The 17,492-nt window shown below is 36.9% G+C and overlaps 1 protein-coding gene across 1 annotated transcript; it reads right to left on the bottom strand.

Annotated features, from left to right (window-relative positions):
- Positions 1 to 10,024: 10,024 nt before the first annotated feature.
- On the bottom strand, positions 10,025 to 14,211 carry LOC140874004 (uncharacterized). Its single transcript, XM_073277288.1, has 3 exons — positions 13,695 to 14,211; positions 10,146 to 13,601; positions 10,025 to 10,081 (listed from the first exon to the last, which is right to left on the bottom strand). Exons 2-3 carry the CDS (start codon positions 11,511 to 11,513, stop codon positions 10,025 to 10,027), a joined length of 1,425 nt encoding a protein of 474 aa, XP_073133389.1. The 5' UTR covers positions 11,514 to 13,601; positions 13,695 to 14,211.
- Between the last annotated feature and the right edge of the window lie 3,281 nt (positions 14,212 to 17,492).

The following is a 17,492-nucleotide window of genomic DNA, read 5'->3' as shown; positions in this document are numbered from 1 at the left end:
ACATGGGGCGTGAGCGACTACGCTCAATACGGAAGCAGTGATATATAAACATACATGAAACAAACAAATGACTTTAAAACCCTGGTAAAACAGCCTGCTCAGGGGCGCCAATGAATACAGAGTACCTTGCCAAAGAGCGACTCCGCGAGGTACTCGTATATTCCCCAATCACTATAGCGTCTACTCCACCTGTGATACCCATGACCAAATTCATGGTATAATAAAGAAAATATATTTAAATATATTTTTGTACCTACTAGTGAAATAAAAACTAAGATTTCTAATTTCAATTGTTTTGGCTAAATCTCGGTTCTCATATTATACTTATTATTTTACATGTAAAAAAAAATTATTATTTTTATTGACTAGTATTATTTTCAAAATAATGATTTATCTTAATTGTCATGTTGAGGTGGAATTATTAATGTTTAAAATTTTAAGAGTGACATTATATATAATTATTTTATATAATTATTGTTTGATTATTAATTAGGCTTAATGCCTCAATTGATTGTCTTTTAAAATTCTCAACCATGAAAACACACGTTCAAGTATATATCTTTATCCATTATAAAGTTCATAAAATCCATTTTTGTGTCCAAATTGTCAATATAGATAATTTATTTGTCATGTGTTAAAAATTATTGACTAGTTTTTAAATCAACCATTATACCATACTTACTATTTGTCATAAACCACCATGACTTATCAAATTCTTACCCACTAACCCATGTTTCCCCTCTCAATTTACTACCCACTAAACCAAATTCAATTCCTTATATTTAATGTGACCCTTTGAGTTGCTTGAAATTTTAGTATAAATATACTACACTAGTCACATTCTCATTTCAATCCATAATATTCATAAAAAAAAAAAAGAGAGATAAATTATATGGAAGACATGTTTATTTCTTCTAAGAGTTAAGTTCTTGTGACATCAAAGATTTGGGCTTGGCAAAGAGTAGATGAAGCTTTTAGAAGAATTTTATATCAGTTATCGATTCAACAAGATTTTCCGTGTAAGTGGGCTTCTGCCTTTCTTTTGTGTGATATAAGTTTCTACACTTATATTTATTTTTGCGTGTGAGTTAAGTTTTATAACATAAATACTTATACTTTTGAAAATTCGATCGGCATGATAATATTCGTTTCACTTTGATATATATATTATTTGTTGACTATTTGTGATATTATTTGAAGCATGTTAGAATTATTTGAAAATATTTGAGATGCACTGTTAAGAGTCGATTTAGAAATGGTTAAGGAATTTCCGACGATTTGATTTGATTTGATTTGATATGGCCCTGATGCGGTGGGTTATAATAACCATTCCTTTGGCCTCGCCCCTTAGAGGAGTAACATATAGAGGACTAATCAGTAGAACCACGGAAAATGAGATAATTAACAATGCAATATTTGCTTCGTATTTGTTTGAATTCAGCATGCTTATTTTGTTTCGAGATTATAAAATATACATGAGTACATGTAAATATATTTTGGTGTTTATCGTGCTCGATCGGCCCCCACTTGTTGAGTGTTTCCCAAAACACTCACCCCCTTACTTTGCTCCCCAGATAAGAATGAAGATGAGTTAGATGACGAAGAACAGAATAAGTTCTGAGGTTGGTGAGGATGGATCAGTTCAAGTTGAAGAAATATTTTTACTTTAAATTTCAGTTTCGCTTCCGCATTGTTGCACTTGTTTTTTTTCTCTGTAAAAACAGTTATGGTTTATGAAATAGACTGGTTTTTGGCAAGACTTGTACTATGAGGCTTGTTGTTTCAATGTTAAATTGTTAAACAACTCCGATGTCAACTAGGCCCGGTTTCGGGGCGTGACACCACCATCGCGGCATCTCCCAGTGATAGACAAAACATGGGGCTGAGCCTCCCCTCACCTGACTCGAATCCACAATGAGGTATCACCCTCGTATGGAAACTGTCACAACTCACCTCTCACGAGATGTAGTGAATCGTAAAACATGGAATACAAGGACATGCTAATGCAACATATAAGCATATATATCATGTCGGCTATCTCGGTCTGTACTTACGTACCTCTAACACTGAAGGCTAAATCCTAGTACACCGCTCTAGTTCCAAGCTTACAAGTCCACGCTACTGCGTCTACAATGCAGAATATCCATGCATCACTATTTAAGCTCTAAAAGTATTAACTAAGCTATTGCATACTCCTAAATATTTTTAGGAAGCCAAAGCTATACCTGCGTCCATCGTCATCCCGCTTCTGTCGAATGACTTCACCAATTGGACACAAATCTGTTATGACCATTGTAACGCCTCGCCAACTCCAGGATACGCCTAGAAGCTAGGAAAAAGCCTAAATGTACTAAGAAGCAAGAGGAGAAGAATGGAAGAGGGCGCTGAAATGAGCTCTCGGACCTACTTTTTATAGAACGAGATCGGAGCGTCCGATCTCTGCATGGCTGCCACGCGTCCTGCCAGTACATTGGAGCCTCCGATCGAAACTTCGGAGCATGTGATCTCCCATCAGTGGACGTCATCCCTTACGTCACCATGATGAAATCATTGGTGACATCATGTCACAGCTGGCTGCCAAGGTTTGGAGCGTTCGAACTCCGATCTGATCGCATCGGAGCTTCCGATCCTCCGAACGTAGCTTCCGATCTGCCATTTACACAATTATTTAATTAATTGTGATTAATCCCTTAATCATCTTATTTTGGGTACGGGTTACTATACTTATCGTTAATCAGGTTTTTACCATCGATTTTTTCCTCGATTTATTCTGCTCATTGCTGTGTTTTTAGATCTCTATTATTCTCCTATTTATTTAGCTTCCTGCTTTGTTATTAGGTCTGATTTTTTTTATCTCTGATTATAAAGATCTGTTTTTTTCGGTCCATAGGTATTTACAATGACCCAGGCCCTCATAGTCCTCTTTTCCTCTGATCTTATTGAGTTTTGTGGGGCCTTGCGATCTGTGTTTTTCTCCCATTCATCTTGCGTCTTTCTGTTTTATTAGGTCTGAGTTTTCCTCTGCTAGACAAATTCTTATAGAGATGTGTGAACATATATTTTAATATGTTGTATAGAGATCTGTTTTTTTTTATATATATCTTATTGTGTACAGAGAAGTTGTTGTACATAGATATGTTTTCCTGATTTTAGATCTGTTTTTTAATACATAGGTGTTTACCATGAAACAGGCTTTCACAGTCCTCTTCTCCTCCCATAGTTTTTAGTCTTGCGGCTTCTGATTTGGAGTGGAAACTTTCATATATACGGGTTTGTTCTCATATCCGGATTTGCTCTTGTTTCTTCTCACAAGTTGTGCAATGCATTTATGTTCATAGATTGTGTTCTTCTTTGTTCATCAGTGCTTAACGGCTCCGTGACTGTTCTTTCACGGGTTAATTGGCGTCTTCAATCAAACATCTTCGGATTCCTGAAAAGCAGTAGAAAAACCGTCTTTGAATCTGCCAGGCAAGACTATATTTCACTCAATTTGAAGCGTGCATGAATGTGTTCTTGCGATTATAACTTGTGAAAATGGCCTAGTTTTCTAGAATCTGATTAATTTATCAAGATTAATGGTTGGTTTGTTGGAGTTTCAACTTCTCTTGTTGTTAGATTTTGTGATGTCAATTATTTTTAGTGATGAAATAATTTCATGTATGGTTAAGTAGATCTCAAAACTTTCTCAACTTGGTGTAGTTTCTTCTAAGTTTCACTTTTTATGTCTGAATGGTGGCCATTTTTCAGACATATATGAAGATCCTATCAATTATTACTTGGATATTATTACTTGTTAGATTTTGTGATGTCAAATATTACTTGGATATCATTGCAATATTCAGATTATGCTGAATTAAGATAGAACTTTCCACTAACATGTTTATATTTGCAATTTGTAGAAGCCTCGAAGGAAGAAAAGTGTCGAGAAAAGAAGTAATCCTGTCTTTCCATCAAATGTGCCACGATCATTACATTTATTGTACTGTTACTCTAAGAGTGTTTTGGACAGCTCTTAATTAAATATATCAATTATTTTTTATCATGATTTCTTTGACAATGAGTATGAACTGCTTGTGAACCTTGAAGACATCACACCTTTTTATGAGTTAGAGCCAATATCTGCCAATTGTCTGGTTGCTTACATGTGGTAAGTTTTCGCTTAACTCGAACTTTTTTCCTTTGATTTGTTTAACATAGTAATATTATTTTGCTTGGATGGAAGGTTTATCTTCAAAAAGATGAAAAAAGAAAACAAGATCAATAAATTTAGATTTGTGGATCCACAAACCCTCCCAATAATGCCATATGTATCCAAACTTGAAAAAAAAAATGAAAAGACTGAATACCTGAATAGTTGGGCAAGTGTTTTGGCTGATAGACTGAGTGCTGCAGCAAGAAATCAACTAGTTTTGGTACCACACAATGTTGGGTAAATAAATATTACAATTTCATTTTTAATAGATTTTTTTTCGACAATTTTGCGAAATTTATGCATTGACTATCTGTTTTGTGCATAGTTGTCATTGGATTCTGACTGTCATCGACCCTTATGTGGAGGTGATTTATTTGTTCGATTCACTTAGTCATCGCAATCGTCATGAGGACTGGAAATATGTAGTGGATATGTGAGTACATATTCTTTTTTTAATTAAGCATTTAATTTATTACTCATATGTCGAATCTTGTTGTACGAAGGAGCTTGAAATTGTTCAGTTCAAACAAGGAAAGGAAAGGGAAAAAGAAGCCTACGTGGGAATTCGTAAAGGTTTCTACATTATATATATACACACATATGTTTACTTGTGATTAATTAACAAATATTTAAATGTGCATTATTCTTTGACAATTTGTTGTTAACATAGGGTCCTCAACAACCTGATGTGAAACAATGCCGGGTTTTATGTGATGAAATTTATGAGAAAAATTATTGAAGGAAATGCTACCAGCGAGAAGGATTCACTTTTCTCGATGGTAATATTTGACATATTCTCAATTTTCTCAAATAATTTTATTTATTTCATTTTACTTCTTCATTACTGGTTTTTTTTTACTAATATAATATGAGTTTGTTAACAGTTCATGAAAACAGTTTACTCTAATGAAGAAATTGATGAAGTGCGATCCGAATGGGAGGAATGCGTACTGGACTAGATTTATGAATAGGTATTGATTACGATTCCTTTTTTTTTTTTTTTTTGTTTCTGGTTGTGCCATTAACTTCACTTTTCTCAACAGAAATTTGGATTATAATCCAATAATGCTGCATAAGCTAAATCGGCAAATGAGAAAAGATAAAAGGGCTTAAAGATGATATAATAGAGGAACTATGCAAACCCAGATAATTTATATCCATGAAGTATGGAGTTATTAATCTGCATTTACGTATCAATAAACAAGTAAACTATCATGCCCCGAGACCGAGACGTGCCACCGGCGTTGTTTCAAATTCATACAAATTATAAAACAACCAGCCTCGTAGTACAGTATAAATCAAACCAGTCTATTATCATAAATAAACTTCAAAACATTGTCTTACAACTCGATAAATCCAAAATAACAAAACCAATGCGGAAGCGTCTAAAAACTTAATAACAAAATATTAATGCAAAAATCCCAATAATAAAAATAACGAAATTTAGTCTTAATATTCCTCTATCACCATCCCCAAAACATGTCTTGTTCACGATCCTCTAAATCGTCCTCTTCATCATCTGGAAGGGGAAAAGTAAGGGGTCAGTGTTTTGGAAAACACTCAGCAAGTGGGGGCCGATCGTTCATACCAAAATATACATATATATTTATTTCAAAACTCATGGCATAATTCAAATCATAAACATTCATATCATGTCTTAATATAACATGGCATAAACAACATCATAACATATTTGACATGATATAACATAATTTTTGACAAGACACTGAAATTCATCTCATTATTCGTGGCTAACTGATCAGTCCCCTATATGTAATCCCTCTAAGGGGTGAGGTCATAGAATGGTTATTATATCCACCGTATCAGGGCCATAACATAACATGGTTTGGAAATTCCCTTTCCACTCCTAACTCGAGTCATAACAGTGTCAAAATATATTTTCAACAAATCATAATCATGAACAATATTAAATAACAAAATTCCAACGATTAACATGAGCGATCGAATTTTGTAAAACATACATATAATTTTAAAACATAAGCCCACTTACCGAAATTATTTGAGTAATTAACAGGTGAAACTTTGACAATAAGGTAGGAGCAAGACCCTCAGAAATTTAGATTTGAACTTCAAATATCCGACCGATCTCTAAGCAATCTTTCTCCACAAAATCCTAATCCACTAATCTTAGAGATTAGAGATAAAATGGCAGATTAGTTACTTAATTAGTACAACAGGTCTTCGAAAAATGGCAAGGGAAAAGGACAAAGCTATCATACCTCTCAAGCCAAAAACAAAGTGCTTTCCCAATTCCTACACGTGACCAAGAAGAAAAGGTGGTCCAATCACAAGTCTTCTTTCTCCTCAAAATCTTTAGCCTTATCCTTCGAGATTAATGGAAGAAAAGGCAGAACCATGAGCCTTATTTTATTAATCCAGATTTTCAAATTAGGCAGAGAAGAGAAAACTTACGGACTCTCGATGACCCAACCGAGTACGAAGCCTTCAACCAAGCACGCCGAGAACAACTTGAGATTTCAGCTACCTTGGTACGAAGATTCAGCAGATACGATACTCGAAGTTTGAGCAGCCCGAGTTCGAAACTCCTCAGTGGCTAAGGCTCGAAAATTACCGGTAGCTATGGTGATCAAACTTGAGAGGTTAAGAGAGTTTTTTGGGAGATGTATTGCCGAGAGAAGAGTGCTGAAAAAAAAAGTCGGTTCTTGCACTTAAATAGAAGGCTTAATATCGGCTCTAAATCCCAAGTCTTGAGGGAGAGGAAATTCTGATTCCATAAGACTTGGATTCGGTTGCTGCCAATACACGATTTGTGTCCAAAATCTCGGTAATCAGATCTTGGAAAAAGGTAAGAAGAGATCTTTCCATATTAGCGTAATCTTGCCGACTAAGTTTCGGGATTTCACATCCCTCCCTCCTTATGAGAAGTTTCGTCCTCGAAACTTGAATTAACTTGCTCTTCAAATAAATAGGGATATTTCTCTTGCATCTTTTCTTTCAACTCCCAAGTAGCTTCTCTTTCAGTGTGATTTGACCATTGCACTTTGACGTAAGGGATGGTCCTTCGCCTAAGGACTTGGTCCATGGTATCCACTATTCGAATAGGGACTTCTTCATATTTCAGCTCTTCATTCAAATTACCATCAGTCACTAGTGGCTCAGCTTCTAAAATATGATTTGAGTTTGGAACATACTTTCTTAGCTGTGAAACATGAAACATATTGTGAACCCTTGACATAGCAGGTGGTAAAGCTAGTCGATAAGCCAATGTTCCTACTTTGTCGAGGATCTCAAATGGTCCCACATATCTTGGGTTCAATTTTCCAGCTCTGCAAAATCTCACGACTCCTTTCATAGGCGAAAGTTTGACGTAAGCCTTTTCGCCTACTTCAAATTCCAAAGGTCTCCTTTTTAAGTCTGCCCAACTTTTCTGGCGATCTTGTGCAGCTTTAAGTTTTTCTTTGATTATTGCAACATTTTCCACTGTCTTCTGAATAATTTCGGGTTCAATAACAGCCTTTTCTCCGACTTCATCCCAATAAAGAGGAGAACGACATTTTCTCCCATACAGCGCTTCATACGGAGCCATTCCAATGCTGCTATGGTAGCTGTTGTTGTAAGCAAACTCGATTAAAGGCAAATGTTCGCTCCAATTGCTGCAAAAATCCAGGGCACATGCCCGCAGCATATCTTCAAGGGTTTGGATTGTCCTCTCAGTTTGGCCATCAGTTTGAGGGTGATAAGCTGTACTGAGTGTGACTTTACTCCCCATAGCTTGCTGAAAGCTCTTCCAAAAGCGCGATACAAATCTTGGATCTCTGTCCGACAAGATACTGACTGGAACCCCACGTAGCCGAACTATATTATCCATATATAGCGTAGCTAATTTGTCCAAACTATACTTCATGCGCACTGGTAGGAAATGCACAGATTTTGTGAGTCTATCTACGATAACCCAAATATCATCATGCCTCTGTTTTGATTCAGGGAGTCCCACCACAAAATCCATGGAAATGTGCTCCCATTTCCATTCCGGGATTTTTAATGGTTGGAGTAGCCCTCCAGGTCGCTGATGTTCTGCTTTAACCTGTTGGCATACTTGACACTTAGAGACGAATTCTGCGACATCCTTCTTCATTCCATTCCACCAAAAATTTCCTTTTAGATCTCTATACATCTTTGTACTCCCCAGATGTACTGAAAACTTTGACTTGTGTGCTTCAGACATGACTTCATTCCGAAGATCATTGACGTCTGGTACCCACAAACGTCATTTCATCCAAAGGACTCCTTTGTCATCCACTTGAAAGTCTGGTAATTTTCCCTCTTTGATTTGTTTCTTGAACTCAACCAACGATGGATCCAGCTCTTGACTCAATTTGACTGTTTCTCGGAGACACGGTTCAGCCGTTAATGAAGCTATAATCTTCTTGCTCATGTCTTTTCGACTCAAGGCGTCAGCCACTTTATTGGACTTACCTGGATGGTAGCTTATGATTAGATCGTAATCTTTTAAGAGTTCGATCCATCTTCTTTGTCTCATATTCAGCTCCTTTTGTGTGAATAAATATTTAAGACTTTGGTGATCAGTGAAAATTTCACACTTGGCACCGTAGAGGTAATGTCTCCAAATTTTCAGTGCGAACACCACTGCTGCAAACTCAAGATCATGAGTGGGGTAGTTTTTCTCATGAGGTTTCAATTGTCTAGATGCGTAGGAGATCACTCTCCCTTCTTGCATTAGCACGCATCCCAAACCTTCCTTTGATGCATCACTATAAATTGCAAAATCTTTTCCTTCCTCAGGTAGCACTAGTACTAGTGTAGATGCTAACCTTTCTTTCAAGGTCCCAAAACTCTTTTCATAGTCTTCATTCCAATCGAACTTTACGTTCTTCTGGGTGAGTTTTGTAAGAGGTATAGCTATTGAGGAAAATCCTTCTACAAATTTTCGATAATAGCCAGCCAACCCCAGGAAGCTTCGAATTTCGGTCACTGACTTGGGTCTGGGCCAGTCTGTTATTGCTTCAAATTTCTTGGGATCCACTGAGACTCCGGCTGCTGAGATAATGTGTCCCAAGAATGCCACACTCCTTAACCAAAATTCACACTTCTTGAATTTGACATAGAGTTTATTCTCCCTTAAGGTTTGCAGTGTAATACGAAGATGTTCTTTGTGATCCTCTTCACTAGGTGAGTATACGAGGATATCATCAATAAAAATCACCACGAACCTATCAAGAAACTGTTTGAACACTCGGTTCATGAGGTCCATAAATGCTGCAGGGGCATTTGTCAAGCCGAACGGCATTACTAAAAATTCGTAGTGCCCATATCTTGTTCGGAAAGCCGTCTTCGGAATATCTTCTGCCTTGACCTTCAACTGGTGATAGCCTGACCGTAGATCTAGTTTGGAGAAAACAGTAGCTCCTTTAAGTTGATCGAACAAGTCATCTATCCTTGGAAGAGGATACTTGTTCTTGATTGTGATCTTGTTGAGTTCTCTGTAATCTATACACAGTCTCATGCTTCCATCCTTCTTCTTGACAAATAAGACTGGGGCTCCCCACGGGGATGCACTCGGTCTAATTTGCTTCTTGTCCAACAACTCTTGCAGTTGCTCTTTTAATTCCTTGAGTTCCGCTGGTGCCATTCGATAAGGAGCTTTCGAAATCGGAGCAGCACCAGGTTCTAGCTGAATTTCAAATTCAATCTCTCGGTCTGGGACCATTCCGGGCAGTTCCTCCAGAAAGACATCCGGAAACTCTCGTACAATCGGAAGGTCTTCTAGTTGGAGCTCTGGCTCTTCTTTTACCTCGCTCACCATAGCTAGGTAAACTTCCTCGCGACCTTTTATCGCCTTCCATGCTTGGGAGGCCGACAAGAGGGGTTTTCGCATCTTGATCTTACCTTGGAATGTAATTTCTTCGTGGTTTGGGGTTCGAAGTTTAACATTCTTATCCCGACAGTTAACCACTGCATGGTTTCTAGACAACCAATCCATCCCAAGGATAACATAAAATTCTACCATGTTGAGTTCAACCAAATCAGCATCAAAGATTTGTTCACAGACACACATCTTACATTTCCTATGTATCTTGAGTGTCTCAATTATCTTGTTAGTAGGGGTTGCTACTCTCAGTGGTTCAGTTAGTTTCTCATGGACAAGCCCTATCTTCTTAGTAAATCTCTTAGATATAAACGAATGAGTGGCACCACAATCAAATAAAACATATGCAGGCTTAGTATTGATTAAAATGGTACCTGCCATGACTTCATTCACGTCATCAGCCTCTTCTTGTGTGATAGCCAACACACGGGCATTGGGCTTTGTCTCTTTAGGTTGGGCCTGTGTAGCACTACCATTCGGCCCGGTCCTTGGCTTCACGGGATCTGGACAATCAGACATTCGGTGTCCCAATTTGCCACAGTTAAAACAAGCGCCAGTCTTCCGACGACACTCCCCTTCGTGTCGGAAATTGCAGGTAGGACATGGTTTGATCATTGGTCGATTAGGCGCAGGGGCAGTTCCCTTGAACGATCCACCAGATTGGTTCGGGCGCTTGGGTGTTTGCCCGATAGCAGAAGATTGACCAGACAGAGGTCGTTTGTTCTTGAAGTCGTCTTCCCGACGTTTATCCGATTCAGCTCGGATAGCTGCTCCCATCAAGTCTGCAAAGTTGGCAGGTTGAAAAACTGCTAATGCCGACTGGATTTGGCTATTCAATCCCTTTTTGAAACGGTGCAGCTTCAGTTCATCATCTCCCATAATGGTAGGGGCATAAGATCCGAGCTCATTAAACTTAGAAGTGTACTCCACCACTATCATATCTGAAGTTTGTCTGAGATTTTCAAATTCACTTAGCTTCTGAATTCGAACCTCAGCTGGAAAATACTGCTTCAGGAACGCAGTGCAAAACTGTTGCCATGTGATTGCTCCAGCAGCTAACATAGCAGGCGAGACAGCTTCCCACCATTTCCTTGCTTTATCCTCCAGAAAAGGAATTGTTACCTCCACTTTAAGTGCTTCAGGGACTTCAAGTAAACGCAATTGGTCCTCCATTTTCTTCATCCAATTTCTTCCCACTTCTGGGTCAGCATCTCCCTTAAACATTTCAGTTCGGTTCTTACGAAGCGATTCATAATGGAATTTGACTCCGTTCTGTGCAGGTGGGGGAGGTGGCGGATTGCCGTTGCCATTGGTATTTCCCATCCCTTGGAGGGTCGTTGCTACTATTGCTGCGATAGCCGCAAGTTCTTCTCGGCTCAGATTGATTCCTGGAGGTGGATTCGCATTATCCCCACGATTGTTGTTGCATGTTCTTGGGAGTTCTCCGGCCATTTCCTACAGTAAGGGAGTTCTAAGAGTTTGTCGAAATATGATACTTAAAAAAGAAAGGAAATAGCAGAATAAAATGAATCAATAAATAATCCCAAGAATAAAAGTTATTTTATTGATTCTCAAAATGTCATGAAGATAAATGAAGCAAAACAAACCAAGTCTCAAAACATCAAGGTATCTTGCTGAATCAAACAAAAACAATGCTGAATAAAAGGATTAAGCTAGATGAAAGCCTAATCTAAAATCTCTCCATCGCCCATGGCTTTATTTTTCGCAGGAACAATTTCGGGGTTCTCTTCTGCCACCATGTCTACTTGTTGTAGATGATTGATATGCTCGAGCAGGGCTGCGTTAAATTCATCATGAGCTTGCACAGAGTTTTGCAATACTTGCACTTGGTGTTGGAGTTCTAACGTTGCCATCATTCTTTGGTTGCTTAGGTCTTCGAGTAAAGTGATGGTAGCTAGGGACGACTCCAACTTCTTTTTCGTCTCCTCATGTTCCTTCTCTTCCTTATCAAGATAATATGCGAGTCTTTCGACGTCGGCTTCGAGGTGGTCCCGATGCTCCTCCATCTCACTCTTGTTCGCCTTTAGCTTCTTCATGTCTTCCATCATCTCCTCCTTCTTGTATTGCTCCACATATAGTAAAGTCCTCAATGACTCGATAACTTGCTCCTTGCTTCGAACAATGTTTTTGCGAGCCGTGACTTTGGTGCGAGCCATCTTCCTAGAATAAAGAGGGATGGGTTCAAGTTAGAATTCAAATTGATGAAATTTCAGGCAGAATTTATATAGATCAAGATTTTCGGGCAATATTTCCAAAAATGGGAAATTTTGAGATTTCTTTATGGGCAGAAACTACAAGTTGAGGGTGTCATGGGACAATTCGCGAAATTGGATTTCGAATTTTCTAGGTGAAGTTATAAGCGTCCGAAAACATTCCTAAAACGGCAAAAACGCAATTTCGGAGGCTTAAACGATTGAATTCGGGCTAAAAGCGTCATTACTCATACGTAGTATGTGTTTAACTTAGAAGATCGTTTCGGGTCAGGATACGTAGGGCTTTGGTCAAAATTTGACAATGTCAAATTTTTTCGGTACGGAATCCCATCCGGATTTATGAACCTGGCGTCTCTGATACCACTAAAATGTCACGCCCCGAGACCAAGACGTGCCACCGGCGTTGTTTCAAATTCATACTAATTATAAAACAACCAGCCTCGTAGTACAGTATAAACCAAACCAGTCTATTATCATAAATAAACTTCAAAACATTGTCTTACAACTCGATAAATCCAAAATAACAAAAACAATGCGGAAGCGTCTAAAAACTTAATAACAAAATATTAATGCAAAAATCCCAATAATAAAAATAACGAAATTTATTCTTAATATTCCTCTATCACCATCCCCAAAACATGTCTTGTTCACGATCCTCTAAATCGTCCTCTTCATCATCTGGAAGGGGAAAAGTAAGGGGTGAGTGTTTTGGGAAACACTCAGCAAGTGGGGGCCGATCGTTCATACCAAAATATACATATATATTTATTTCAAAACTTATGGCATAATTCAAATCATAAACATTCATATCATGTCTTAACATAACATGGCATAAACAACATCATAACATATTTGACATGATATAACATAATTTTTGACAAGACACTGAAATTCATCTCATTATTCGTGGCTAACTGATCAGTCCCCTATATGTAATCCCTCTAAGGGGTGAGGTCATAGAACGGTTATTATACCCACCGTATCAGGGCCATAACATAACATGGTTCGAAAATTCCCTTTCCACTCCTAACTCGAGTCATAACAGTGTCAAACCTTATTTTCAACAAATCATAATCATGAACAATATTAAATAACAAAATTCCAACGATTAACATGAGCGATCGAATTTTGTAAAACATACATATAATTTTAAAACATAAGCCCACTTACCGAAATTATTTGAGTAATTAACAGGTGAAACTTTAACAACAAGGTAGGAGCAAGACCCTCAGAAATTTAGATTTGAACTTCAAAAATCCGACCGATCTCTAAGCAATCTTTCTCCACAAAATCCTAATCCACTAATCTTAGAGATTAGAGATAAAATGGCAGATTAGTTACTTAATTAGTACAACAGGTCTTCGAAAAATGGCAAGGGAAAAGGACAAAACTATCATACCTCTCAAGCCAAAAACAAAGTGCTTTCCCAATTCCTACACGTGACCAAGAAGAAAAGGTGGTCCAATCACAAGTCTTCTTTCTCCTCAAAATCTTTAGCCTTATCCTTCGAGATTAATGGAAGAAAAGGCAGAACCATGAGCCTTATTTTATTAATCCAGATTTTCAAATTAGGCAGAGAAGAGAAAACTTACGGACTCTCGAACGAAGATTCAGCAGATACGATACTCGAAGGTTGAGCAGCCCAGGTTCGAAACTCCTCAGTGGCTAAGGCTCGAAAATTACCGGCAGCTATGGTGATCAAACTTGAGAGGTTAAGAGAGTTTTTCGGGAGATGTATTGCCGAGAGAAGAGTGCTGAAAAAAAAGTCGGTTCTTGCACTTAAATAGAAGGCTCAATATCGGCTCTAAATCCCGAGTCTTGAGGGAGAGGAAATTCTGATTCCATAAGACTTGGATTCGGTTGCTGCCAATACACGATTTGTGTCCAAAATCTCGGTCATCAGATCTTGGAAAAAGGTAAGAAGAGATCTTTCCATATTAGCGTAATCTTGCCGACTAAGTTTCGGGATTTCACATAAACTGGTTGGAATTTTTTATAGATGTGAAATGACATACTAGTTATGTTCTTTCTCTGGATTGTATGCTTAGGGGATATAACTAAAAATGCTTTCTGTTTTGTTACTTTTCATATGCTCTTCTAGTTTTGAGCTCAGGTGAAGGTGTCAATTTTTTGTTAGATTTTAAGATTTGTCATAGATTTGATGTATGTTAGTACACGAAAGTTTGTTCTTAAGGTTTCCCAAGCCCAGGATCACATTTTAATTTCTTCCATATTGACTATTATCAGCGGATATTTGAACTTTGAACCTCTGGCAATGTTTTACATTATTGACTCGGAAATATTAATTAATTTTTAGGAAAGAATGTGCCATGTAATAATAATTAGTTTTCCCTGAAAATCATGCTCAATTTTAATATTCCAAAAACTGTGGGTGACTGAATTGTTTACTGCCTCATATGTATCAGCTAGCACTTTAGATGAAATCTATGTAGTATTTGACATGTGTTAATCAACTTGTTTTTTGGTTATTGAATTTCGAATTATGTTGCTCATGTAAGCTGTCGTATTCTAACTCCTCGAGCTGAAACAATTTTTTGCAAATTTTCAAGACAGTTAATTTTATGTCTGAAAGTTTCTTCTTGAGTTGCTTTCTTAATTTGGTTTCAACATTTCATAGTAAAGAAAGAATTTATCACCGGTAAGATTTATTCGATCCTTTCTTTGTAGAAAATGTTGTTACTTCTATGCATTTTGATTGTTAAATAAATCTGGAAGCCTAAATTAGGTCCTTAGAAACTTTTCTGATTTTGTGTGTAAACAAACATATATTTCTCCAAAAAATGATAGCAGGTAGGCAGCACCAACTAGGAGTTTAAATATTTTATTTATCTGATGATAAATCTGAAAATTTTACTGGGAATGTGTTCTCTTGTAGGTACGTAACTCGGGGGCAATTCACGAGGATTGTGTTTTTTTGATGCAAGAAGGAGTGAGCTTTGTTTAGTTTTTAGATCGCCTTGCTAATGCGAAGAGGCATATGACGAACATCATAATGGAAAACATGCGATTTATGGTTTGATACTACTAAGTTTGATAAGATGAGTAAAACTCTTTTTGTATATTTTAGCTGGTATATTTTGAATTTCGATTACACAGTTATTATCTTCTCATTTTGATGTGTGTAGTTAATTTTTGAAATTTGAAGATAACATTTTCATGGATTGAATGTAGTAAAAATTTAGTTTTGTATTGGTGGTTTGTTTATATTAAATAAAGATTGGTTTTTTGTTTATGCAAAATTATTATCATGTTACTTTGTAAATGAACATTTTTCAAATAAGACAATAGTTTTGAAATATTCTGGAAAAAAATTAATGACAACGGTTAGATCCGTTGTAAAAAGTACGTAACCACAACGGATTTTTTTTGTGAAAAGTAATAAAAGACGACGGTTTTATCCGTTGTAAAAAATATTAAAATTATATACCACAACGGTTTATAACTGTTGTAAAAATTATATACCACAATGGTTTACATCTGTTGTAAATATTATCTACTACAACGGTTTATATCTGTTGTAAAAAGAGTCTACCACAACGGTTTATATCTGTTGTCAAAATTATCTACAACAACGGTTTTAACACGTTGTCGTATAGGGTAAAAAAATTTTTGAGCATGTAAACAACAACGGATAAAAACTATTGCAAAATCGTTGTCGTATGTCTACAAAGACAACAGATTGAAAACCGTTGTCGTAGGGCAATGCGTTTTACAACGCTGTCAGTTACAACGGTTTTCTGCCCCTCATATGTCGTTTTTTTTTTTTGTAGTGTTAATCTTATTAGGCCACCTTGTTTTTTCTCCACTGGCTGGTAAAAAATTATTTCGTTCTCTTGAATTTGAAATTATGTATTCCCGTAAAATGTCATGGATACGAAACTCTCAAGGCCTACCATCCTCATATGTGTCTGCTACTTGGATTACTTCTGCTGCCTCTGCCATTTCTTCCTCTGTCTTCCCTTGTTTTAACTCCATAAATCCTTCTGTTATCCACAACCTGATCATCCTCCACTTCTCAAGTAACTCGAACTCTAGAAAAATGATCATGTATAAGATGTAAGCTTTTAGATAGTGTGGTAAGTCATAATAACTGAGATAGAGTAATTTCACCATCCGCTTCATACTGTCTCCTTATAATTCAAGACCAATGTTACGTTCAAACGTTTTCCATTCTTCAAGAATTTGTTTCTTGGTAGCTAAGAGGTCACCATTACAACAATTGCAAGTTGCAACCCCTCGCATCTCTTTAAGATACTTGCAGAAACTTCGTTTAAACTAGCTAGCACGTACATGACGCATACGCGTTGCGTGTATGATTTAATTAATGAACATTACATGTAGTTGTGTGGAAATAAGTATAGAATATTGGCATATTGCTAATTTAAAATATATAATTAATATGGATAAGGAATGTAATGTTATTTTTAAAGTAAATATATCATGGATCTAAACACATAGTTACAGAAAAAATTTTAAGCAAAAATATTTCAAGCCAATTAATCACAAAAAATGAAGCTTAATTAGCATGACACGGATAATTTTTCTAAAAAAGTAATAGCAATATTTATACAACATAAGTGTCAAAATATGAAGTAGATAATCATAATTCACATACTAATCGTACCATGTGGCAATAAATAACATCCATATCCTGAAAATACATTAAATGACTAAACTCAAAGTCTTTATGCTTTCCATAACTTCTCTTTCATCACTATAGTCCCCAATTCTTTTCCATATCTTTGAAAATACTCGTTTAACCTCTTTTCTAGCTTCCATGAAATCATCAAATAAACAAATTTAAGTCCTTGGTATATGTTAGTTGCGAACTTCAGTAGTACTCATCCACAATCATGAAAAAGGTATAAAATTTGAAATCATGAAGTGTTCTATAACAACCCATTTGAGCATGCATGTGACTCAACCAATGAAGAATTTTCAGTCCTGATATTTCCCAAAGTTCAAAGGAATGAGTAAAACAAAAACACATGAGTCCACATTCTGCATCCGATAAAGGTTCATCTGAAGCCTAATTTGTCATACGTGGAGAGATCGCTCAGAATTCTTAACAGGATAGACAAGGTGCTTCGGAATAAGCGTATTCCTCTAGTCATGGTTCAGTGGCAGCGTCGAGGTACCGAGGAAACTACTTGGGAACTCGAGAGTCGTATGCGCG

The sequence above is a fragment of the Henckelia pumila genome, chromosome 1 (assembly GCF_033568475.1).
Source record: "Henckelia pumila isolate YLH828 chromosome 1, ASM3356847v2, whole genome shotgun sequence".
NCBI classification, from domain to species: Eukaryota; Viridiplantae; Streptophyta; class Magnoliopsida; order Lamiales; family Gesneriaceae; genus Henckelia; species Henckelia pumila.
The sequence above is the reverse complement of the archived record's forward strand: the minus strand, read 5'-3'. Positions and strand labels throughout refer to the sequence as shown.